General features: G+C 41.6%; 1 protein-coding gene across 1 annotated transcript; it reads right to left on the bottom strand.

Annotated features, from left to right (window-relative positions):
- Positions 1-4: 4 nt before the first annotated feature.
- LOC138970818 (eukaryotic translation initiation factor 4 gamma 2-like) lies at positions 5-25375 on the bottom strand (the record flags this gene model as incomplete). The annotated part of the gene is made up of 24 exons (XM_070343345.1): positions 5-2416; positions 5203-5324; positions 7838-7934; positions 8820-8931; positions 9420-9624; positions 11335-11593; positions 11978-12057; positions 13518-13570; positions 14102-14184; positions 15063-15152; positions 17058-17263; positions 17531-17704; positions 19454-19582; positions 19868-20032; positions 20427-20535; positions 20802-20873; positions 21383-21493; positions 21835-22004; positions 22661-22753; positions 23034-23100; positions 23401-23514; positions 23918-24020; positions 24496-24639; positions 25245-25375. Coding segments are annotated over 24 exons (2955 nt in total), but the record flags the coding sequence as incomplete, so codon positions are not given.
- Positions 25376-26459: the final 1084 nt, after the last annotated feature.

Raw genomic sequence — 26459 nt, 5'->3', positions numbered from 1 at the left:
CAGGTGAAGACGAACATTTCAAGTTTATTTGATGCAAGAGTACATATACAAAGTTTTCCATTTCGGACAAATAAAACTTTTCTACACTTTTTCAATTTTTTCCTCTTTTTTTTATCTTACTTCTCAATCAGCTACATGATGTACAAACTAGTTATAGAAAAGGAAAGAAAGAAAGCAAAATTACATTCTAACACAGTTTTTACAACACCTACAGGAAAAACCTATATGTGCTTCATACTAAGAAATGGGACTAAAATTTGGATCACGAGAGGAAAAGAAATCAAAACTTACTTCTAAAATAAAAATAAAAATTCATCTAGCACAACTGAAACAGTTTCGCCAAGCTTTTCTCAGAAAATGTTATCTTGGGGTAAATAGAAAAGCACTCTGCAGCCTCAATCTCTATACACAAGCAGACAGTTGCAAGTTGTTTTAAAGCAGCCCCCTCACAAGTGGCACACAAGCCAGCCACATAAGTACATTATTATCCAAGTCTAATTTTAGCTCACAAAAGTGACAGGCCACAGTGGAATCTTTGGTTCATTGTCTCACTACCACTTCAGATAATTAACCAGCACATCACTGCGGACATACAAAAACAAAAGAAGTGAGAAAAAACATTGAAAGGGATAAACACGCACTACACGAGAACAACTTTATGTAAGGGAAAAAGGGTGGGAAATCAAACACAAAAAAAGCTTCACACTTGTTTAAAAAGTCTGTTCCAAGACATGCGCTAAGCAATACCCTCCATAAAAGAACACATTACAATTCTCCAATGACCTTTCCTTAAACCTTACCATCGTCTGTGCTTGAATGCATCCCATGTGGGACAGACACCTTTGACATATGAACCACGCTGCAAAAGCTTCCTTCAGTTAATCTTTCCAGCTGTGTTGCAAAATAAGCAGGTGAAAGAAATCTATAAAACCAATCTTGACAAGATAGAGTACAACAATGCAAATTTAATTTTTAAGCCTAGGGTGCAACAAACTTGACAAGAAAATGACAGCGGATGTGATTTTAACCTATCAATACACAATAGCACTTGAAATATGTGTCATAAAATCTTCCATGCATTGACATTCAAATAAATAAATGCATTTTAACATAAGCACACCAGACTTTTTTTCCCCAAACACCCAAATCCCTTAAAGAAAAAAAAGGAGAAATTGAACATTTTAATGCAAAATCAATTCTCAAAAGTTAGAAAGCTAAGTAAGAAGGCAAGAGAACAACATACACAAGTCACGTACACATGCAAACCATCACCAATAACATGCACCTCAAATCAAATCACAGACCGGAGATTCAATCTGATTTGTCCACAGGAAGAAAACCATCTGAGCAGTACGTTCAGTGGCTAAGCAGGCTATGAACAATCCAGTGTTTTTCCCTAAAGTCAACTTCACAGAAGCTTCATCTAACTAAATTTGTAATACCTCCTGACTAAAAAAACATAAAATCAAAGAAACCAACCATACATGTGTGTGCACAAAACAATCAGTCAGGCACAATGAGAAGTCTAACCCATAAGATTCAATTTCTCAAGCAATAAACAGTCGCTAAAACTATGGCTTTAAAATTCATCTTCATGATTATTTTCCTCGCTGTAAATTGTCAAGATTCAGAAAATGAAACTGCTGGCAACCAAACATGCTGAAACACACTGATGAAAAATTATAAGTTAAAGACATGCATTCAGGAAAGAATGTTACAAAGGCATCATCATATCAATGAAACAGCTGAAATGCCATGACGTGTTGCAAAGTTACACAGGAAAGTTCATGGTTGAAAATCAACCCGGAAAATAACTAATAAACCCATTGTAAAACTCTAAATTTGGACTACTTTATGACAACAATCACACCAAATTTTCATGTACACATATATTGCGGATTACAGTCGTTTGATTTGATTATCTTTCAGTCTAAAATTAACCACCAATTTAAAAAAAGAACTTGCTTCCTTGGCCAGCCAATCAGTCGCTTGAAATGTCCATGCAACAATCCACGTCAAAAAGAGCCAGTTGATCCATCGACTCTCAAAATCAAACCTGCAATTAATCCCTAATCTCCTATAAGTCCATCACAGGCCTTTTTTCCCCGTCCAGTTGGTGTATGTGTCTATATCACAATGTGTTCACACTGCAGTTGACTGTTGGGAATTGTTGTCACAAACTGGTCTAAACCACACTATTCTCTTTTTTTTTTCCTTTTAAACTTGGCGGGTCCTATTGACATTCAGCATGCAGCTAAAATACTCTGTTGATAAGAAGAGGGAATAAGAAGTGGCAGCTCCGGGGCTGAGTACAGAAGTGGATGAGTGGGCGAGACATGGTGTGTCCTCTTTATTCGTCATCTTCCTCCTCCGATTCTGCCTCTGCCTGCTCCAGCCATGTCAGCCACTGGTTCACCTGTCAAAGAGAAATGAAGAGCAAAAGGTGTAGTTCACACTTCACACAAAAATGCAGCTGCTTAACACTTTCTACCCCACCTATGTTGACTAAGTTTTTTTTAGACGAGACCAGCTGTGCTGCAGCAGGTCACTCAGAATAGTAGTAACTGTGTAGAAACTGTATCAACACGCCGGACTGCAGGCGTTAGATCCACGTTACAGGAAGCGACTGAAGCTAAGGCAAAAAAAAAAAAAAATAGGTCTGTTTACGGTAACATAGGCCAAAAAAATAGGGTCGGTAGGTCGGGATTTTTTTTTTTTTTTCTCCAAAAAACCATATTTTTACGTTATTTTGCACAAAAAACCCAAAAGATTTTTTTTTTTTTTTCTCCCCCAAATGCCAAAAAAAAGTCTAGGGTCGCGCGAAAAAAATAGGGTCGGTCGGGTTACCGTAAACAGACCTTTTTTTTTTTTTGCCTAACAGTAACAGTCTGAGCTGATATATCCGTACCTGGTCAGATAGAGCCATAGTACCTGGGAAACAATGAGATACTGATCTTTCATCCTGTTTAAAACAGAAACTGTAGCACTGCTGAAATTCAGACTTGGACTGACATTAGCATCCAGGTAAACTGGTGCAGTACAATTCTGAAACCTTGCATAAGGAAAAATGCCAGAGCACTTCTCTTTGTACTCAATACTTAACCAGTTGGCAACTTCAGCAAACATCTTTTAACATTCCAATTTCAAACAAAACTCTCAAAACCTTGGTTCTTTTGTTGCCATTTCACCTCCCAATCCACTCGGCCCCAATGATGACAATGTAGTTATTTCTATGATAAAGTCCAGGTGGCCGGTCACGGGAGGGGTGACCACACCACCCCCTCCCCCATGCACTCACACAGAGACACACACACAACATGTTTGAGTCTATGCTAACCACTTCTTGTGGCTACTAAATGATAACATGCAACTCCTAATATTTTGTTAAACGTTCTGCAAAAAATGATTTGTGTGAATGGTGTTGAAAAGAAGAGATAAAAATAAATCCTCAAGGCAGTGAACGCACTCACCATGCACTGACATCATACGAAAGCAGCCACACAAACACAGCACAGAGGCAGGTGTGCAGATGCTTTGAGAGAATAAGCGTTGAAAACCAGTTTGAACAAGAAGAGCAAACGCTCGATCGAGTCACTTTCGCAGTTCTGAATATTATATGAGGCATCAGATGGACAGGAAGAAATTGCTATTCACAACACAATGAGTCACGTTCACATAAAATTTGAGCCCGGTCACTTTTATAGTTTCCGAGAAAAGCCCAACGTTAAGTTGTGTGTTGCCGAACAGAAAAGGCTAGTTATCTCCCTTGTTTTTCTGATAACGTTCGTAAAAGGCTACAGATGTAAATACTTTGATGTAAAGAATAATCCTACAAAGTTTCAATCACATCCGATGAACTTTGTCAAAGATATAAAATGTCTAATTTTTCCTTTGACGCTGACCTGTGACCTTGAAAAAGGTCAAAGGTCAACGAAACCATCGTTAAAGTGTAGAGGTCATTGGAGGTCACGACTAAACAAAATATGAGCCCGATCGCTTTGATAGTTTCCGAGAAAAGTCCAACGTTAAGGTGGTGTCTACGGACGCCGGACAGACTAACACTGACCGATTACATAGAGTCACTTTTTCTCAAGTGACTCAATAAAAACCAGCAGATAGAGCCGCATGTCATAATCATTCTTCTTGTCTGGCTTTATTGACTGCATGCCGATCTTGTGGCAGTGACTGTTCACTCTTCAGTCGGAAATACACTGTACACAACACCGCTCTCACTCTCCCTCACTGCCTACCCTAAGCCCTGACAACTGATCCTTGGAAATTGTTTGGAAGAGTACACCTCTCTATTTCTCTCCAATGCTCTTCCTGCTGACATGCAGTGACACTGGCCGGACACCCCACTGAGTTTAGCCAGCTACCCCCCCCCCCCCTCTCTCGCTCCCTCCCCCCAGCCATGTACTGTTTGGTGCTGTGGCCAAAGAGGTGTCACCGGCTAATTGAGGCCAGCTGCACTGTACACTCAAAACCAGTTGACCGTGTCTAACTTTTGACAAAGCAACACAACTGAAGGGTTCACAGATTAGGTAACCGACTCACTGGTCAAGGCTGCGGGAAAACAAGATTATCTTGTCAATGAAAGAGGTTACACACAGACACGCGATGCTGAGAACGGTGGCCGATTTTTCACTCTTTCTCGGAGGGCCTTCATCGACTGTGGCTTCTGTTGCTTACGTCCAACAGACATGAATAAAGAGCATAGTGCAGTTTCATGTTGGCATCTTCACATTTGAAAGCAAGAAAGTGCGTGCACTCCACTCCTGACCCAAATGAACCCCCTCCTGATGAGTACACGTGCACCCAAGTTAACAGAGACTGTCATCACGCCTTTGCGGCTGTGACCTTTGTACCAAGAGCCGGACTGCTCTGTTATTGATTTTGGTGTGGTGAAAATTTGACGATGGTCTGTCCGTACTTTGGTATGACCTGCTGTTGGGACCGAAAATTAGTGTCCGTGTCCACGTTTTGCAGGTGTCCGTTTAAGGGGGGGGCAAATATAGAAGGAAAACACTCCGTGCCGAGCAAATGTGTCCGTACATGTCAGGTGGCCGCTCACGCCGGGGGCCGTACATTGCAGGGACTGCTGTACAGTAAAATTGCTAACTGTGCATGGTTGCATCGGCCAGCGGTACATGAGAGAAGAGTCTTCTCATTCAAGCGTTACTGTGGTGAAGAAGACTTGCTTACCTGGAAGAGAGCCTTGCCTTTGCCAGGGTACTCGTCATTCACCTCCTCCTTCCAGAGGAGGAACGCCTCTTCCTCAATGATCTCCTGGTCGTACATGGTCACAAAGAACCGCAGGAGCATACCTGAGACACACATAGCACAGAGATTAACCCTTAGGCTGGTTGTCGCGACATATGTCGCGCTACTGGCTCAGTCTGTTTGGTCGGTTCCGATTACCTCCCATGGATGCGAAAACCTATATGACCGTTTTTGACTCACATGCGAAGCAAAAGTGAGTCTATGTACTCACCCGAGTCGTCCGTCCGTCCGTCCGTCCGTCCGTCCGGCCGTCCGGAAAACTTTAACGTTGAATATTTCTTGGACACTATTCAGTCTATCAGTACCAAATTTGGCAAGATGGTGTATGATGACAAGGCCCCAAAAAACATACATAGCATCTTGACCTTGCTTCAAGGTCAAGGTCGCAGGGGCCATAAATGTTGTCTAAAAAACAGCTATTTTTCACATTTTTCCCATTTTCTCTGAAGTTTTTGAGATTGAATACCTCACCTATATATGATATATAGGGCAAAGTAAGCCCCATCTTTTGATACCAGTTTGGTTTACCTTGCTTCAAGGTCAAGGTCAGAGGAGCTCTTCAAAGTTGGATTGTATACATATTTTGAAGTGACCTTGACCCTGAACTATGGAAGATAACTGTTTCAAACTTAAAAATTATGTGGGGCACATGTTATGCTTTCATCATGAGACACATTTGGTCACATATCATCAAGGTCAAGGTCACTTTGACCCTTATGAAATGTGACCAAAATAAGGTAGTGAACCACTAAAAGTGACCATATCTCATGGTAGAAAGAGCCAATAAGCACCATTGTACTTCCTATGTCTTGAATTAACAGCTTTGTGTTGCATGACCTTGGATGACCTTGACCTTGGGTCAAGGTCACATGTATTTTGGAAGGAAAAATGTGTAAAGCAGAAGGTCAAGCATGTGAGTCGTATGGGCTTTGCCCTTCTTGTTTTTCTGTTAATTCACCAGTGGCTATGTAACATGTGTTACAGAATTGCACCAGTGTAAGGAATAAAATCATCCTAGATCTGAATGTCAACACCAAATGGAATGCAGACATGAGAACTTATCTGCATAAAATGATTCATTTTTTCAAACACATTGGAACTTTTGGAAATGATAAATACGAATTAAACCAAGCTACCTCAAGTTCTCATATCTGTGAATGTTGATATTTGTACACTGTGGAACTCACACAGGGTCCCTGCAGGGCAGAGCTGATACAATTCAAGGAGTTTTCAAGGACATTTCCAGGACCAAATAAATGCTTTTCAAGGACATGATTTTCCCCAAATTAATGCAAAGCACCAAGCTTACCTTCAGTTTTTCAAGTCATCAAGTTTCTGGTGAATTTCTTTCTCAAGAGATGCCACTTCGTAGTTGTTTCCCTTGCCAACTTCCGGGAAGGGAAGCAACTACGGGTGACTAGTAATAGTTTGTTCGTCTGCTTTCGTTTTTACTCGATCTTTTATTCTCCCAAAATGTGTGTACTGTATTTGACGAAAAAAAAGGGGGTTGCATTTTTTTTTAAATAAGACAAGCTGCTGACGAAATGTATAGGCAACAATTTGGAAAAATCAAGTACTTTTCAATGACTATTTAACAAAACTCTATTTTCAAGCACTTTTCAATGCCTGGAAAAGGTTTTCCAATTTTCAAGGAGTTTTCCAGGGTTCAAGGACTCTGTACGAACCCTGCTCACAGAATGAAACTGAACGTATTCCGCCGCTAGTGCAAAAGGCAGTGAAAGTGACGAGCCTGTTTGGCGCGGTAGCGGTTGCGCTGTGGTTCATAGCACGCTTTACTGTACCTCTCTTCGTTTTAACTTTCTGAGCGTGTTTTTAATCCAAACATATATCTATATGTTTTTGGAATCAGGAACCAACAAGGAATAAGATGAAATAGTTTTTAAAACTATTTCGGAAATTTAATTTTGATCATAATTTTTATATTTTTAATTTTCAGAGCTTGTTTTTAATCCAAATATAACATATGTATATGTTTTTGGAATCAGAAAATGATGAAGAATAAGATGAACGTAAATTCGGATCGTTTTATAAATTTTTTTTTTTACAATTTTCAGATTTTTAATAACCTAAGTCATGAATTAATTTTTAAGCCACCAAACTGAAATGCAATATCGAAGTCCGGCCTTCGTCGAAGATTGCTTGGCCAAAATTTCAAACAATTTGATTGAAAAATGAGGGTGTGACAGTGCCGCCTCAACTTCTACAAAAAGCCGGATATGACGTCATCAAAGACATTTATCGAAAAAAAGAAAAAAACGTCCGGGGATATCATTCTCAGGAACTCTCATGTCAAATTTCATAAAGATCGGTCCAGTAGTTTAGTCTGAATCGCTCTACACACACACACAGACAAACGCACACACACACCATGACCCTCGTCTCAATTCCCCCTCTATGTTAAAACATTTAGTCAAAACTTGACTAAATGTAAAAACCGAAACAAACAGAGAGAACAATTCTGTCAATCCCTCTCAACCATCAATATAAGCTACAAAAAAACAAAAACATGTTCGGTTCAGAGCGGGCCCAAGCTTACCTTTAGGGAAGTTGTTGTTGTGGCTGAAGACTTGCACAGCATACAGTGCTGCCACCTGTAGGTCAATGTGCTCGAGCAAGAACTTCTGAATCACTCCCTGCACACCAAAAATAAATAAATAAAATGACTCTCGAACAATGGTATAGTACCTCCCTTGCGAGACCATGTACCTGAGTAAATCAGGTCTTGAGGGATGGAGTAAATCAGGTCTTGAGAAGGATGGAGTAAATCAGGTCTTGAGAGGGATGGAGTAAGTCAGGTATTGAGGGATGGAGTAAATCAGGTCTTGAGGGATGGAGTAAATCAGATCTTGAGAGGGATGGAGTAAATCAGGTCCTGAGAGGGATGGAGTAAATCAGGTCTTGAGAGGGATGGAGTAAGTCAGGTCTTGAGGGATGGAGTAAATCAGGTCTTGAGGGATGGAGTAAATCAGGTCTTGAGAGGGATGGAGTAAATCAGGTCCTGAGAGGGATGGAGTAAATCAGGTCTTGAGAGGGATGGAGTAAATCAGGTCTTGAGAGGGATGGAGTAAATCAGGTCTTGAGAGGGATGGAGTAAATCAGGTCTTGAGAGGGATGGAGTAAATCAGGTCTTGAGAGGGATGGAGTAAATCAGGTCTTGAGAGGGATGGAGTAAATCAGGTCTAAAAAGAGAGGGAGACTTTAAAAGTGGTTAAATATACAGAGGTAATTAACAGAAAATCTGTCAAAAGGAAGGTGTTAAGGGGTGGGGGGATGTAAAGTCTTATAAACAGCAACAGGAGGCCTTAAGGGGGGGGGGGGGGGGGGAGCGCAACTGTGTAAGGAAGGTACCACACACCAAATTCAATCTTTCAGCATCTTTTCTCTTCTGGGCCCTTCATCATTCAACAAAACATGAATATTGAGCAAGGACAAGAATGCCAAGCAAGGACAAGAATAACAATTAGGGAACCACCCAAAGGGAGCAAGAAATGGGTTGATACAAGATGTAATTTTCATACCTTGAGTTTCTCGAGAAGATCCTTCTCCTTGTCCATCAGAGGCTTGTCAGGCGTAGCATTGGGGTCAGCGCCCTCAGCAAGGGTGCTCTCCCCTGTGATGTACTTCACAATGCTGTCAACACAACACACACAAAACGGTCATTAAAACATCCACATAACAATGAAAAGTAATCTTGATTACTTTATGTTCTCCTTAGCACCTTATATTTCAAGAAAAAAGATGTACAATCCCATAGATTAGAATCACACTACAATGGTTAGGCTCCAGCAGTGAGGGAAACAAATCTTAAAGGATACGTTCCACAGTCTATTCGTCAAAGTTCACCTGTTAATGTAAAGAGATCACCCGCATTATAAGGACCACATTGTCAAGCTGGCTTTTAACATGCCAATGAATCCGATTCAGAGTTCTTTTTCATCTCCCTCACGTCTGACATGCTCAACCTTGACCCAAACGAGAAACACTTCTTCCGCATTTATGAACGGCGACCCACATTGGCACAAGTGGTCTTTCACATGTATAGTAGCTGTTTATTGCCGCAACTTGGGCAGGCATACTCCATTTTAGGTGGAAATAAAAAATCGTCAAGCCCTGCTGACCTGGTCATGAGAATGTTGATGAACTTAGGGTCGGTAAAAAGCTGTGGGTCCACGCGGTCCTTGATCCACTTGAAGATGGCGCCAGCGCTAGGCTCGGCCGCAATCGCCCGACCAAGCTCCGACTGGACACGCATGAGCGGGAACATGAAGCTCAGGCCCCGATCCTCCAGAATCTCCAGCATGCGTTCCTTCTTCTGGTCGATTTCTGCAAGGTAACAAACCAGAAACAGTTTCTGTAAATGTAATTTTTATGTTTAAAATGTTCACTATCATGTGAGCCAGTGAAACCGAACAGAGCCAACATCAATGAGAGAAACCAGACGTACCTCTTTGGTCTGAGCAAGTGACAAGGTTATTAAATGTTGAAAAAAAAAACATGTTCATACATCCAAAGAAAGCAGATAGCATATTCACAATCAACTGTTAGATGTTAAACAATGTATAGTTCTTCTTTCATAACTATCTATTCTGAACGAAATTCATATCCTATTTTGCAAATGTCATGTCCCTTTCCCTCCTCCAAGTCTAAAGAATTATTCATCAAGTTCATCAATCAACCAAGAACAAAACCAATTAACAGAATATCAACCAAGAACAAAACCAATTAACAGAATACATAATATTTCATCACCATAGGTCACAAATCCATCCTGACTGTGTGATTAAAAAAGGCATGTTATCATCTCCTTTCAAAAACCTCAACGTCCTTCCCATTTCATACTATCAGACCCTGAAATGTACCATGTGTAGTTTTGGGTGTGAAAATAAGGCAAATGTGTAGTTTGGCAGGTGAATGTGTAGTATTTCAATTCGATCAACCCAAACCGCAAAACAGAACAGTTACTTGAAGTTATACTGTACTAAAACAAACACTCAACACTCCAAACAAAACTATTACAATGTGAACAATACTCCTCATACAAATAGTAATACAAACAAAGCCCCCACAAAAATACAAGCCAAGCATTTAGTTTATTTGTTAAGAAAAAAATTATTAACTAGTTTGGAACATTTGTTAAAAAAAAGCTATGTTGAGGGGTATGCAGTTCATTATACAGTGGGACCCCCTATTCAAGACCTGTGACAATCTGAGAACATCAAGTCACAAAAAGTAGGGACTGGGACTGGAGTATGTGTATCAACATGAAGGCAAATTTGCATATAAACAGAACAGGTTTGCGTCGGCAATAATATGGCAGATCATTGCCTCTGCTCTGGTTACCGATCTCTCAAAAGTGAGCTTGTCTTGGTCTTCTTTCCCTGGCACGGGTTTCTTCACAAAACAGTCCAATTTCCTCTGCTTTGGTCGGGATTTCTCGAATTCCTGATGGGAAGTGCTTTTCTTGTGGCGGTTACAGTCGTAAAGCCCACTGTGCTTCACTGAAAAATCCGTGTTGCACACAGTGCATTGGGCAAAATGCTTCCCTTTTCTCGACGAAACTAGGCATGGATGCTCCTCATAGTACTTTGGCAGAAAAGCCTGGCTGGGAGTTTGACCAAGCTTCTTTTTTTTGCTCCGTGGCGGTTGATCGCCAAAGTCTTCTGAATCCGTGTTCGTCGCTGTAGCCATTTTTTTCCCTCCAGAAAGAATGAGCTACGAAGTGACCGCGTTCAGAAAAGTATGTGCTGAAACGCCCGCGATAGTTGTAATAACAGCAGCAAGACCAACTGACTACGCTACTCTCGCGGGCGCCGGGCATGTTTTGCACGCAGTACACAACCGGTAAGTACAAATTATGGATCGGAACTCGCTCGCGTTTTTGCGTATTCAAAATGTAAAAATGTGTAGTCGAAACGAAACGTTTGCGTAGTATAAGACAAGCATGCGTAGTTGCGTAGTTTGGGGACCAAAATCGTAGTTTACTACGCTCAATGTGTAGTGTAAACAGGTCTGTACTATTAACAAAGTGCTTACCAGGCAGCATCTCTTGCAGATTGATCTTGCTCTCGTTGAAGACACCGACCAGCCACTGTTTGTCCTTGACACGGTGCGCCGACTGAAGGCATAGCAAGAACAGCGGGTAGTGCACGCCATTGTGGAACGGGTCTGCCAGCTCAGCCAAGGTCACGACCTCACATGCCAGGGCCTGAGCCCCAAAGCGAGCGACGTGCGACTTGATGAGCGGCGTATCCTGCTCCAGGTCTGACATCTGATCCGCCACCATCTTGAAACTCTGCAAAACATTGATTCATGGTGACAACATATCCCTTAAAAGCAAGCAGCACAACAGTATTATCGGTCTGTGCAATACTAGCACAAGGTGAAACTCATCCAGTCTGAAAAGGTACCGTAGACTCTAGGCCCAATTCCAAATCAGTTCAAGCAAGGACATTCTACACACCAGAGAACATTCCTACTCTCCTGACTTCTTTATCTGATTATTTTTCAACTCCAATAAGTTAACTTTATTAGATAACATAAGTCGCCAGCTGAATACAGACCATCTACAATACACATTCATTGTGTCATTATACAAACAATGTTCAGACAGACGTTCTTTAGGTCAGGAGAAATGACAGCGTAATTGGATATTATGCAGAAATACTTGATTCCATACCTCCATGAATTGATCAGAGGACACTGCTTTATCCGCCTTCAGGGCCGAGATCAACTTCATCACCTCATCCTGTTCAGATTCTGGAACAGAAAATAAGACGATCTCCCTTGTAATACTTGTGTACAGGTTCTACAATCTTATTGACGGAGATGATCCAATGTTTCCCTCTTTATGCTTCTTGACAGGAGTCCCACCAGCTCAACCACAGAAATAATACATTACCATCTTGAAGCTTCTCTGAAAAAGTCCTACCATCTGAACCACAGATTCATTCACACACAAAAATGAGATATAGACAGCGGAACCCCCCTTTCAAAAACCCCCAATTTAAGACTTCCCCTCTTCTAAGACCTTGCATTTTCTTCTTTTCTATTATAAACCTCTGTAAATTTACATCTATTTTAAGACACCTGATTCTATGACCCGATTTTCCCAGATTTGTAGAGGTCCTGAGAGAGACATCCACTTTCCACTATATCTTCTCTTAGAACAAGCAATATGATTGTATCCACTTTCCACTATATCTTCTCTTAGAACAAGCAATATGATTGTATCCACTTTCCACTATATCTTCTCTTAGAACAAGCAATATGATTGTATCCACTTTCCACTATATCTTCTCTTAGAACAAGCAATATGATTGTATCCACTTTCCACTATATCTTCTCTTAGAACAAGCAATATGATTGTATCCACTTTCCACTATATCTTCTCTTAGAACAAGCAATATCAGTGCTTCATTTTGCCGGGGCGCCCGCGCCATTCAAGCGTCATTTTTCAAAATGACGCACGGCAAAGCCGTGCTATGCGCCCGTCGAGCGCACATTTAAAAACTTTTTTATTTTCATTTACGTCGCCGATTTCTCCACGCTAGCGATCGGAGGTCGCCGACTTGAGATTAAACAAGTGAGTCACTGAATCACAAGTGTGTCAGTGAATTTGATTCATTGGCTTTGCAGAGAGGAACCAATCAGAAAGCGTCTTTCATTTCCGCTTGTGTTTCAAAAACTGAGCATGACGTCACGTTGATCTAACGAACAATTTCGCCATGCCGCCTCCTCCTGTGAAGAAGCTGAAGGCAAAGCTAACTGGAGTCAGCGGACTTGTACAGACCAAACTCACTTTCAAGCTTCCTGTAGCTGTCAGTGAGTCTGACGAAGGTAAATATTTTCTGTTTTTACTGAACCCGTGGGAGAAGGGGAAAATGGGTGAGGGTGTGCAGTGCACATGGGTTTGACATCACATCTTTTCTGTTTGTCTTCCGATTTTGGAGACAGATTCTCCGACTTCTGAGATTACTCAAATTTACTGTTGCTGCTGTTTGGAGCGACTCTCTCAGTCTCTTTTCTTCTGCTTTTCGATGGTGTTGGCCCATGCCATATGAAACTGACCCCTCATTTTCAGTGGTCAGGGGTCATTTGACCCCTCATGCTCTAAAACAAAATGAAGCACTGCAATATGATTGTATCCATCTTTATTGACCAAACAAATCTTCAAGGAATCAAAACACAATCCTTTGGGACTAGTTTTTTCAACTTACCTGTTTTGTTGACCGAGCCAACCATAAACTGACACAGAAAATCGGGCATCAACCTGAAACAAACAATGCACACACATTAACATCTTAATTAATTCGATGCAAGAATGTTCAAGAGATGAACACCATTGACGCACGAGTGTTCATGAGATGAATACCGTTGACGCAAGAATGTTCAAGATATGAATACCATTGACACAAGAATGTTCAAGATATGAACACCATTGAAACGAGAATATTTAAGAGATGAACACCATTGACACAAGAATTTTTAAGAGATGAACACCACTGACGCAAGAATATTCAAGAGATGAACACCATTTACAAGAATGTTCAAGAGATGAACACCATTGACAAGAATGTTCAAGAAATGAAAACCATGTGACATGTCGAGGTAATCAAAGACAGTCATAGCTGCCAACCTTCTGAAGTCAAAATCCAGGAGCCAGGGGGTCCAGGGGGACCGTTTAGTCTTGAATATGAGCAGGGAGAAGTTGTAAAATTCAGGAGGATTGGCAGCTATGGACAGCGAGTCAAAGGCGAAAGAAGATGGATCAATAATGCCTTGCAAGAGAACAAGAGCTCACCTCTTGGGAATTTTCAGGTCCTTGATGGCAGAAACGGTCTCTGCCAGGTCTTGTTTGGTGAAAAAGTCATTCAGCAAATCAGGCTGAAAAAAGCAACAATACTTGATGCATGATTTCCACTGCAAGACTGGCAAATCTTAACTTTTCTCCCAATCCAATTTATATCTAGATCAAGGACTACTACTAAGATTTAAAAAATAACCTTTTCACGATTTACAAATGCTGGCATATAGAGGAAACAAAAGACAATAGAACTTCAATGTTTCATGTTCACACAAAGATGGAAAGTCTTATCGTCACACATTTATCACTCTTCTGCAAATATATTTGTCTACGTCAGAAAATATTTGCCCTGTATTGAGACTGAAGCGACAACTTACAATGTGCCCTTGATGTATAAATGAATACACCACTGCTGCATACATTGTTTGTTGTTCTCCTTCTCTGCTTATTGAACATTTGTTTCCCGTTAAAGCAAGTTACCCAGGACGTCAACCGATGTCCTACAGGCAGCAAAAGGGATAATGTATCGATTGGACATTGGATTTCCCTTCTTTGAGCCATGTGACGTCAGAGGCCTACAAAACTTCATATTTGGGCGTTTCAGGTTGACCGAAACTTCAAAGGAACTACAAAACACACGTCATGTGTTTGATTGCATGTGTGTGTGCTCGTTCAATCGTCAAAACAACAACAAAGTCAGTACATGAAAAGTGTTTTGTAGTTCCTTTGAAGTTTCGGTCAACCTGAAACGCCCAAATATGAAGCTTATGTGTTTGATTGCATGTGTGTGTGCTCGTTCGACAATCGTCAAAACAACAACAAAGTCAGTACCTGAAAGGAATTCGATCAATACATAAATGTTATTAGCGTTTTTAACAATGACTGTCTCGATCTGTGTAAAATGTTATATTTTGGTCAAAAACGCAAATAACGTATAATAAACAGGTGAACTACTTACCACTTTGTCTTTCAGCTCATCCTTGCTGATAGTCTCTATTTTCTGTGGTTTGGGTTTCTCCTCCTTGGCTGGCTTCATCCTGATTATTGGCTGGAGACAAAGTTTAAACACGAGGTAATCTTGAAAAAAATACTATCATAGCAATCCCTATTTAAAAACTTCCAAGGTTTGTTCACTGTTCATCCCACGTCGAGCTACATTCTTTATTTGAGAACTGCACACTTGGTGAACTACAATTTTAAACCAGGGTACTAACTCAACCCCAATGGTCTCTGTGTGAAAATAACCTGGTTAATAACAGATAATCTGTACACTGAACGGCACCTGCATGGCACCAGCAAGGTAACGTCAAACTGACTGAGCCACATTTTTAAGTCTCATGTCAAGTTTGTAATCACTATATTAAGTCTCTTTTATTTCCTTTTTCTTGGGGCAGGTCATAGACCATTTATCCTGGACCGCCAACTAGCTCTCTCTCCGCTCTTTCTCTCTATTACGAGGTAGCGGCCTCTCGCATTTAGGAACCTACGCTTACATGGCCTTTCAGAAATCAGGGGGATGTCATATCCGGTGTCGATCGTAAACATGGACGAAGTTGCCGAGGTAAGTTCTGAAAATGCTAAAATAAATTCAGCTAAAGTGCATATAAATGGAACATGTTTTTCGATGAGTTTTGTTAAGTTTAGTTTGGAGTTTTGGAAAATCCAGTTCATTGTCACCTCCCATTGTCACAAATAACTGGAGCGTGCTTTCTTTTCACTGTCTTCGAATCGCTGGCCTTTCAAACCGGACACTAAGCGCCCCTGAAAGTCGAGCGTCGTAACCTCGAAGGGTCACGTGACGAGTTGGCGGTCCAGGCTATTTGGTCTATGGGCAGGTGGAAAGAGGTGAGGAGCATACAATCTGCCAGGGATGCAGTGCATAACACTCCTCCCACAAAGGAATAAAAAACAAATGTACTTAAAAATCTGATACGCATGCAAAGTTGAAATGACCATCTGACTGTTATCGTACAAAGGAACAAGGATACAGGAACAATTCTGAAAATGACATACGGTTAAAAAATAAAACACATTTTGAGAATAGGCCACCAAAGCTGCTAGAAAATTGTACCTTGTACAAACAGTCTTTTTTTCTTCTTTTCCTTTTCTCTTTCTCTGTTCTTCTCTCTTTCTTTTCTTCCTAATGTATTTATTTTATTTTGTTTCATTCTCTTTTTGCCTGTCCCGACGCTTGTTCCTTCTCCCAGTATGCACCCACGCCGCCCCGTCCCAGCACTCACTGCAACATCCACCCCTGAACTTCGTTCCGCCGCCAGACTTTGTCGAATCAATGAGCCCCCAGTGTTGGTCAGACACCTGGGCACCCTCACTAATTTTACAGACACTCCAGGGAAGGATGTCAGGCCGCTGCGGTAGGCTACCCTCGGAAGATGACACTGCACTGCTGCTGAGTCACTTCGACGGTGTTCAGTATTGGTCCTGTTCCTGGCAAGGGACACAGGCACCGCTACCTACTAAGCCCTCTACTTACGACACTGACTGTTAAGTCGCGGAGCCAGACTGAGTGAGCGTCTCCTCAGAGAGCAGACCGCCACTGCGTCCTTCCGTCAACCCCCCCGGAGCATCCCAGGCTGGCAGCAGAATATTCAGGGATGGCTTGAGCAAGAACACTGGGACCAAGGTCACCACGAGAGCCCTGAGCAGGAAGGGTCACAAGAATCGAGAATTTTTAATTTTTATTTTCGCGCTTTCTGAGTGAAGTGAATGACACTCGGCTGTGTGATCCCAGCCTTCCCATTGGAACTGTAGCACTTCCACTCGTAGGAGCCGACCGAAGCTCGAAAAACCCACGCTCCCCTCATGGGATTCGAACCACAATCTCCCGGCCCGCAGTCCGATGCGCTAACCACTGCGCCACGGGGGCCGGTTGTACAAACAGTCTGATTTCAGACAAAAAAATCTGCAGCTTCTTATGTGTGAATGATGGACTCACCTGCTTGGCAAGGATGGGGTTGATCGGGGGGTTGGCTACATCCACCAGTTTCTTGGGCGACAGGGACAGCGTACCAGGTATGGGAGTCAGTGGGGCCGAGGGGGCCGCCTGGGCAGAGCGGGGCAGCATAGCCGGGGTCATGGGTTTGAACATGAAGTTCTTCTGGGGCCTCAGGCTCAGCTCCTCTTTGCTGTTCAGCAGGCCACCTTTTTTTTCAAGAAAAACAACAACAATCAAGCTCTGCAATGTTAAATTTCCCCTTGCTCTCAATTTTGAAAATTCCCAATCATGTATGAAAGTGTTGAGAAAAAAACACCCCGCTAAATCAAGACAGTAACATCCAGGAAAACCCAGATCACATCAATGCAGGTACTAGGCGATGATTCTGTGTGATGCGATTCTACAGTGTTATTTTGTAGGCGTGATGAGCCACAACACCAGGCTGACAACATCAGCCTTGGCAGCGTGCGTACCTGTGACAGGGGGCAAGGAAGACATCATGCCACCCCCGGGTCCACCGGGTCCCCCCATAGCCATGGGCGGCTGGCCCGACATGGTCTGACCCAGCCCCTTGCCTCCAGGACCCCCTTGCTGTTGCTGGGCCATGCGCTGGAAGCGAGGCGGGATGTTTTCCCTCTGCGCCATGCCTGCTGAGCAGCACAATTGCAAAGGTATTGTCACCGACTAGTGTTTTACATCCCTACACTACTGTTTATTGTCACGGACTACTGTGTTGTAGATCGCTACACTACTGTTTGTCACGGACTACTGTGTTGTGCATGGCTATTCTACTGTTTATTGTCACTGACTACTGTGTTTACATTCCTACACTACTGTAATGTTTATTGTCACCGACTACGGTGTTATAGATCGTTACACTACCGTTTATTGTCACTGACTACTGTGTTGTACATGGCTACACTCCTGTTGATTGTCACTGACTACTGCAGACCTGTTTACCCTAAACCCGAGGCAAGAGTACTTTCCCCAAAGTTGAGTATTTTTCAAAAAGTTGGTGTACTTTGCAAGCAAAGCCATATGGGCTAGGGAAAATGTACGCGTGGGTGCAAACGTGTTTGTGTAAGAATAGCATGTCTGATGAACACCTTGAGAATTTAACTCCTTCCAATACAACAGGGATAAAACAATTTTATTTACCTGTCAGTTTGTAGCATTATAACCAGTGTCTTCCAAACAGATTGATAATGAAAAGAAAGTGAAATAACATTTGCGGTTGACAGTGGCAAGTTCATTTTTACAATCATCTCAGAAAACATTGCTTCAGCACGGACTACAGCCTTTTCTTCTGTCAGGATTGTTTGCTTTGCAGGAATGAACTTCATAATTCCTTGGCAGCTTTCAGCGGATTTCTTTGCAGCAACCTTGTCCAGGTGAGTTTTGGAACTGCGGTGTTGTTCGATGTCATATTTCCCAGCATGGGCAACGGAGAAATCTGATTTACAATACTTGCAATGTGCATGACTTTTTCCCACAGGAGACTCCACAATTCCTGGCTCTTTCTTATATTTCTCCAAAAAAATCTGCTGCTTCTGCTGTTTAGACTTGGTACAGTCATCCGAAACTGGCAAATTTTCCCGCTTCATTTTGCCACGATTGTCCAGACGATCGCACGTGCCAACAACTGAACGAGGTGTTCACAGCTGAAGACTCGCTGTCAGGGTTATCTCCCTTAGACCGAAACCGGTTGTACCATCCCGTAATCAGCACACCAACACCAGAACACGTATTCTAGACTTTTTCTTAGTCGTATTTTGTGCGTGTGTCGCGTATTGTCGTACCGATAATAATTTGGCGTACAAAACCATACGGGTAAACAGGTCTGCTACTGTGTTGTACATGGCTACACTCCTGTTTATTGTCACCGACTACTGTGTTATAGATTGCTACACTACTGTTTATTGTCACTGACTACTGTCTTATAGATAGCTACATTACAGTTAATTGTCACTGACTACTGGGTTGTGCATGGCTACACTTTATTGTCACCAACTACTGCGTTGTACATGGCTACACTACTGTTTATTGTTACTGACTACATTACTGTTTATTTCTAATAATTGAAAACGAACGGTGGGTCTTTGCTGCTGGAAAATTCACTGAGGAAAGGTGCAACAGCGTCTGGCTCCTAACATTATTACATTTACAGAGGAAAAAAACGGAATACAACATAAATACAACTCTTTCTTTCAACCCAATGCCTAGTTGGAATGTTTTCTATTTCCAAGCTGGAGTCAATCACAGCTGGACAAATTCACTGAGGGTAACCGTAACAAAGCAAGGACTCCCGCAGGATCCAGCAGTTTTGCCATGTTCATGTATTTTCGAATCACTGACTAAAGCTTAACCTGCAGAAAAAAACGTGTGCAGACACCAACCTTGTCTGTTCTGTGGCTGTTGACCCTGCTGGTTGTTGTGCTGTTGATTCTGGTTGTTGTGGCGTTGATTCTGGGGGCTGCCGTTGCTCTCCATTTTACGATTACGGAAATTGTTGTTCTGGTGGAAACCTGGAAGATCCAAAAGGGATACGTTGATAGACTGTATACAGTGTTACACCTATGTTCGAATCTCACAAAATCTGATAAATTTACATCTTAACAGAGAGGAAGTTTTAAAATGGAGGTAAGGTCACAGTGGAAGGTCTTCAGAGGTACATGAGGTACCATAACAAAACATCTCTGACCAGACAAACCATTTATGTCAAAACATAGAATCACACATGCTAGATCATGTTCTAGCCATTATTTGTTCCATAGTCACACACACACATACAATGGAGAATGCAAATTTACCTTGATTCTCTTGGTTGCCACGGTTGCGCCCCATTCCATCACCGCCACGACCCCCTCCTCTTCCTCCACCACCACCACCACCACCACCACCCATGTTTCCAGAAAACTGTGAATGTGCAAAGTTGTCCACCTGTATCACTCCTGGGCCTGTGCCAATGGTGTTGCCTGAAACATGAGCGAACAAGTGAAAACATGTAGACATCCAAGGCTAGGTGCAAAACAAGCCCAGACTCGGCTATATGGACCACACCATGTTTGAGAAAGCTTGCGAGTTCTTCAATAGACACCAACTAAGATTGATGCTACTTCCCATCTTTAACAAACCCCATAACAACCCAAACCCTCCGCCCTGTCTCAACCCCCCCCCCCCCCCCCTTCCCTTAACAATTTCACAAACATACAAGAGCCAAGAGGACAATGATCATTGTCACACTTTGGCCAGGTTCCATGCTGGTGAGCTTATCCCTCCCCAGCACAAAGATGTGTTATTCAAGTATGAAAAATACAGACGAAACACATACTAGAACCAAAGTTGGAGCAGGACTCAAGCAAGACTTACTCATGGCTCCCACAGGTATGCTGAAAATGTCGCCAAAGCCTTTCCACTGGTGCCCCATACCGTTCATCTGCGTCATCTGCGATGAAAACACTTTACTCCCATGCTGACCCTGTTGACAAAAGTTAAACAAGTTCATACAAAACTCTCAGCAAGGGTACTGTGAATGAATCTTTGAGGCACCAAAATACTGCACACTAAGCTCATGTTCAGCTTGCTTTACACCAATCACATTTATAGATGCGCATGCAGCTTAGGGTCTCCGGCTTAACGCAATTCCTTCCATGCATCCCTCTTGAAGTACATTTAACAGTATCAACACATCCCTAAAGGACTACTGTGTATGAGCAGCTACAAACAAGCAAGAACAAAACTCACTTTGTTTGCTTCCTGTCGTATGGCTGTGATGGTTTTAGGTCCGTTTTCAGTAGCCACCTGTCTTGGCGTCCACTGCACACACAAAGTATGAATAAATATAAATATATATCATTATCCTCTAGTGTGCTTGCTACTTTCAAAATATGGTATGTAAGCAGCAAAGACACACAGAGTAAAGGATGACCTTCCTTGATCATTACGTATTTCTTCCGCATTCTCACTTTTGACCTTAATCTATATATATATACTTAATGAATATATATATATATATCTCACAGACATAGGCTGCAACACACAAAAAGTAAGCCAAGACAGCTAACTTCTTAAACAACACATCTCAAGTTAACCATAACAATCTGAAGTAAAAACAACAAAAGGCTTCTTGCTTAAATTCGCAGTGTTATCCGATACCGAAATCTAGAAATCAAGTTAATTAGAAAGTCGTAAAAGAATAAACTGTAGCAAGCATAACCATAACCTCTGACATTATACAGACGGCTTCTTGTCTAAATTGGCAAGATGAAGCGGCATGCAAATACAGTAACTAGACCCAGGTAAAGGAAAAACAGTGACATGCATACCTCATTTGCTCGCAGTTCGATAGCATCCTGCAGCATGAAGCGGATCCTTGACGGCAGATCTTCATGTTTGGCGTAGTGGTGGATGCGGAAAAAATACTGGTCTATCAAGGCCTGAAAACAAAAACACAGTAACCTTGACCACCATAAAAAACATGTCAAATTCTGCAATAATTGTCGCGTTTGAACAAGTTGCCGGAACAGTTTAAAAGACGGCACATTCAAGCCGACAGCCCTTTTAACTGCATTCACACAAGACATACACGCACACATTGTGTTTCAATAAAATAATGAACTGAAGTAGTTCTGGCAGGTCTCTCCCCGTGAAAAATTGCTCAGTTACCCACAGTACAACTGCTTTGAACCCCCAACAGAAACATATTGCAACAACAGAACATGCTCTAAAATCATTTCACCAAAGGAGTTGCATGTGTGCAAAAACACTTTTGACTTACCTTTGCCCTGGGCGAGTCCAGACGCGGGCCGACAGTCTGCATTATTTTACACAAACATTCCAGGTCCTCCGCCATGTCTCGTACCGCCGTGTTCTTCTTCTTCTCCAGAAGCTGCTGGATACACTTGTGGAGGATGCCCTCATGAAGCATGTCAAGCTTGCCGAGCTCTCCTGCAACCGCCGATAGTCAACGTCAAAACTTCACCAACATCTTTCACAACCACCAATAGTCAACGTCAAAACTTCAACATCTTTCACAACCACCAATAGTCAACGTCAAAACTTCACCAACATCTTTCACAACCACCAATAGTCAACGTCAAAATGTCACCAACATCTTTCACAACCACCAATAGTCAACGTCAAAACTTCAACATCTTTCACAACCACCAATAGTCAACGTCAAAATGTCACCACCATCTTCACAACCATCCACATAAGAGCCCGGTACTTTAAAATGTCAAGTTCTGAGAGCAGAATAACAAACCAAGAGTAAATTAAACAATACATGCCAAGCTCTCCAACAACCACTGATCGTGAACGTCAAAACTTAACATCTTCCAAAATCATCAACATAAAAGTAATAGCCACTTTAAATAATGTCAAGTTTGAGAGTAGAATAACAACCCAAGAGTAAAATCAAAGATAAGACAACAACGAAAACAATCAAGAACCACAGCAGACAGTGAATTACATTCACAGAACTTGACGTGAATTTTGATACATTCTCCAAAAGAAAGGCGGGTTGGGAACGCCAGTAACACTAAATTAACAAACCAAACAAAACCAACCACTCAAAGCTACAAGCAAACACACAAACATCTCACCAATGAACTTGATGTTTCCAAGCATCTTCTCCTTGGCCAGAAGGTACTGGTCATTCTCCTCTTCTGTGAGCGGGCCATCTTTTTTGTCAAACACTGCAACCACAAAACACAACCACAAAATCCTCAGTGATGCATCAGAAATAACCCCCTCTACAAACAGAAACATTCCGCAACAGCAGGGATAATATATGAAAATAGAAAACCAGGAATAAGAAAAAACACTGGGTTGCGCAATTATTAAACTAGAGCATTTAAACTGATTGTTGATCATACAATCAGGTCATTTCATGCAACACATTTTAAGAGTGGCGTAAAGTAATAAATTCGAAGACAAAAAAATTGGCATCCCACAGAAACAAATCCGCTGCTTTACCTTCAGTTGCCTTCGATCTGTTTTCAAACTCGTCTTGACACTTGTTCAGCAACAGTCGCCTGAAGCTCTGAAAAAGCACAAGAAAAGCAGAGGGTATACACTTTGTGCAAATCGTAAGTTGACCAGAGAAAAGAAAATATACTCCCACGGGGGACACAATAATGAGTATGCATCAGTGACCGGAGACTGCGAACAACCATACTAATCCTTCCTTTTGTAGTCCCCAAGTCTGCAGGTGCCAGCTTCACAAAACATTAGGTTTGAACGACACGTTTGTCTCACAGCTCCTCAAGCAATACCAAACAGCTCCAATCTGTACTTATAAGGAGAAGAAAATAAGACAGCAGTCCTGATCCCAGATACTTACTGAGATGGAGGAGGTCGCAGCGGGCTCGAAGTTCGGTACGTCCTCACATAGTCGATGGCAGAGCTGTGCATACAATTTACTGTATTTTGGCTCCTCCAAGGCTTTGTCAAAAATCTGTGGACAACAAAAAATATCTTACAAACACATAGGATCTGCAGCTGTACAAAAACAGTCCATCCTGGAACATAAAACTAGATCACATACACAAAAAGCCCCCACATGGCAGCATGTGCTGCTAAAGACCCAGAAACTCTCCCCTTAGTCTTATGTTTGTTCCATTGCACACTATGGAATATGGGTTCAACTTCAAGTGTTCAACTATGAGGACCATGACTTCAGAATATCTCAGCAACGGACTGAATTTTGAACAATGTACATAATCAAATTACCCTTACAGAAAGTAACTTGCATGCCCCCGAAAAAAGCCAGAAGCTTAATGAACAATTTGAAAGGTGTTAATACGTCCCCCCCCCAAACCTTCTAAGCTTAATTATTAGTAACAATGAACAGCACTAACCAGGAGAATGACACCCCTAAGGACGACTTGACTGTCGATGCCCACATTGAGTAGTTCAAGGCTCAGCTTATCAAACTTCTCTGGAGTGAGTTTGTTGAGGATTCTGCACAAACAGATGGGAAAACTCAATAACAAAATGCCTCATCTTAGTTCAAAATGCACGCTGCATACACAAACAACTCTAGCAGACCAAATACACTTGTGATGTCTGACATTGTAACTAATCTCAGCTATGCTGCTCTAAAGTTACACCGAACAAAATAAAAATGCTGTATAACTATAACACCAACCCAGATAAACTTAACAACAAGTAAGGATAAAGCCAAATGGAAACGATGTCACACACTGAAAGAAGAGTAAGAACTTTCAATCAGTGCAAGCACAAAGCTCACACGCGGCCAAGTCTGGATATTGCCACAAGTAAATTATAATATAAGGGACTGGATTGTCGCAATGATGCTTGCAAAGATGCTATCTCCATCGACGCTCTCCACAGTTTATTCACACTCAAACTATCCTAACAACAGAAGAAAAACAATCAACCTCAGCCTGTTAAAGAATAAAATGCAAATCTTTACCCTCTGACGCGTCTAAAAATGTAGTCATGTCGTCCGTTGGGTGAACCTGCATCGCGCCTGACGACGCTTGGCGGCACCCATCGGGGAATCGCCTCCAAGCCACGTGACCTGGACACCGTGAAGTGGGTGGGTGGTCTTTCGTCCCTGTCAAGGGAAAAAAATGTCAGTTGTCTAGGTTCTGAATTCCACAATCACACCCACATCATGAATTTCAGTTTCACTTAAGGGCTGACACGGTATATGTCAAGGTCACAGAAAGTAGCCATTTAAATAAGTAGAAATTACCAAACTCTTTTAATAACCATACAGTGAAAACCCATCTCCAGACCTTGCTTTTAACTTATGTAAGATCTTTTGTTCATGATGCCTGTAAATGTATGTCCATATACCTGACTTTCATTGATATTTTGTGGTTATAATTGAAGCACTGTATTACTACTATTATTATATTAGTGTTCAGTATGTTCAATCTTTTCATGGGCTCCATTATTTTTTCTACTACAGTGTACAAACAAAATTGCCTATAAATATCTTCTTAGGCACTGTGTGGTTCAAAACTCACTACTAAGGTCACAATAACTGTCCTGCCAAAGAACCTGCAGACAACCGAAACACACACAAAAAACACCCTCCAGCAAATAATTATTTTACACAATAGTTGACTGCCACTTGCTAATCTGACTTGGTAAATACACGAACAGTGTCAAGGTAAAGTCTCAGCTAGGCTTAACAACAGAAGTCACACTTACTGTCCTCCTGAGTGTGGAGAAACACCACCCTTCTTGTATTTTGAGTCCAGTATGCTGCTTATCTTCCCACCAAATATTTCGGCTGCGGTGCGAGGAAAAAGAAAAAAAGAAAAAAGGGATTGCTCCCTTCTTTACCTGAAACAGAAAAATTTTAGAGTAAACAAAACAGCAATTTAGCAGGACAATTATACACAAATCTTTGTGATGTGAAAGATATTGCGTGTAGACCTCGTATGGGTGAACGTGTTTTATAAATAATGGAGAAAACAAATTGGGTTCAGTAGACTCCAAAAAGTAACTGTATGAATATTCAAGTGCTCTGGAAGAGTTGTGCAGCAGACAGTGAGGTAAACAGTAACATGTTAAACCCATTGCAGCGAATAGCAGACTCTGCTGTGTATGTCAGAGATGGCTAAATCGAAAAGAAAAACAAATTCCAGACAGGCCATTAACTCCTAGAAAGCCGCTAGCACACCAGAAATTCCGCTAGGCTGGTATATACCACTTTTGTTTTGTTTAAATATGCATTGATAGTATGAATGACAGTACATCTCTTTTCTTATCAAATCTTTTATGGGTACTTATTTTGTCTAAAAACCCCATATAACTTCAAATTGATGTTTCTGACATGTCTATTACAAAGTCATGCCTGATTCATGCTACTTGTAGCCTTATTTTTGTGTTTAGAGCCGGATTTTCGTCAAATTGATTGCAACGGAGGTAACTCGAGCTACTCTTAAAGCACAAGTATTTATGACATTGTACACACATGGATACATACACGAGCGCGGACCCAAATGGATAACTTACATTACTTACTCCAAATAATAAACGAAAACAGTAATGATACGTCTGTTTTTTTCGTGCACAACACTCAACTTTTTTAGAAGGTCAATTACTTCTGATCCATCATAAACCCTCACACAAACACAAAAAACAAAGCCATGAACGGTGGAATTTCAATTAAACATGTCAACAAAACACGTTCTAATGTCAAATTCTCGTCTTTTCTTTTTAAGGTTTTCAAAGAAAAGTAATACCAATCTTTTATCACAGTGTGACAGTTTTAGATTCGCACACAACAAACTAAAAATTACCTCAAGTAAACTCTAATCATCTAGGAGCAAACAATGAAAAATGAAACCAACAAGGTATGAAACTTGAAACTGAGTAACATAACCATGACCTCCGCCATGAATTAAACTACATCAAACT

This window comes from Littorina saxatilis, linkage group LG7, assembly GCF_037325665.1.
Source record: "Littorina saxatilis isolate snail1 linkage group LG7, US_GU_Lsax_2.0, whole genome shotgun sequence".
Taxonomy (NCBI): domain Eukaryota; kingdom Metazoa; phylum Mollusca; class Gastropoda; order Littorinimorpha; family Littorinidae; genus Littorina; species Littorina saxatilis.
Note: the sequence above shows the minus strand (reverse complement) of the source record. Positions and strands in the feature narration are given on the sequence as shown.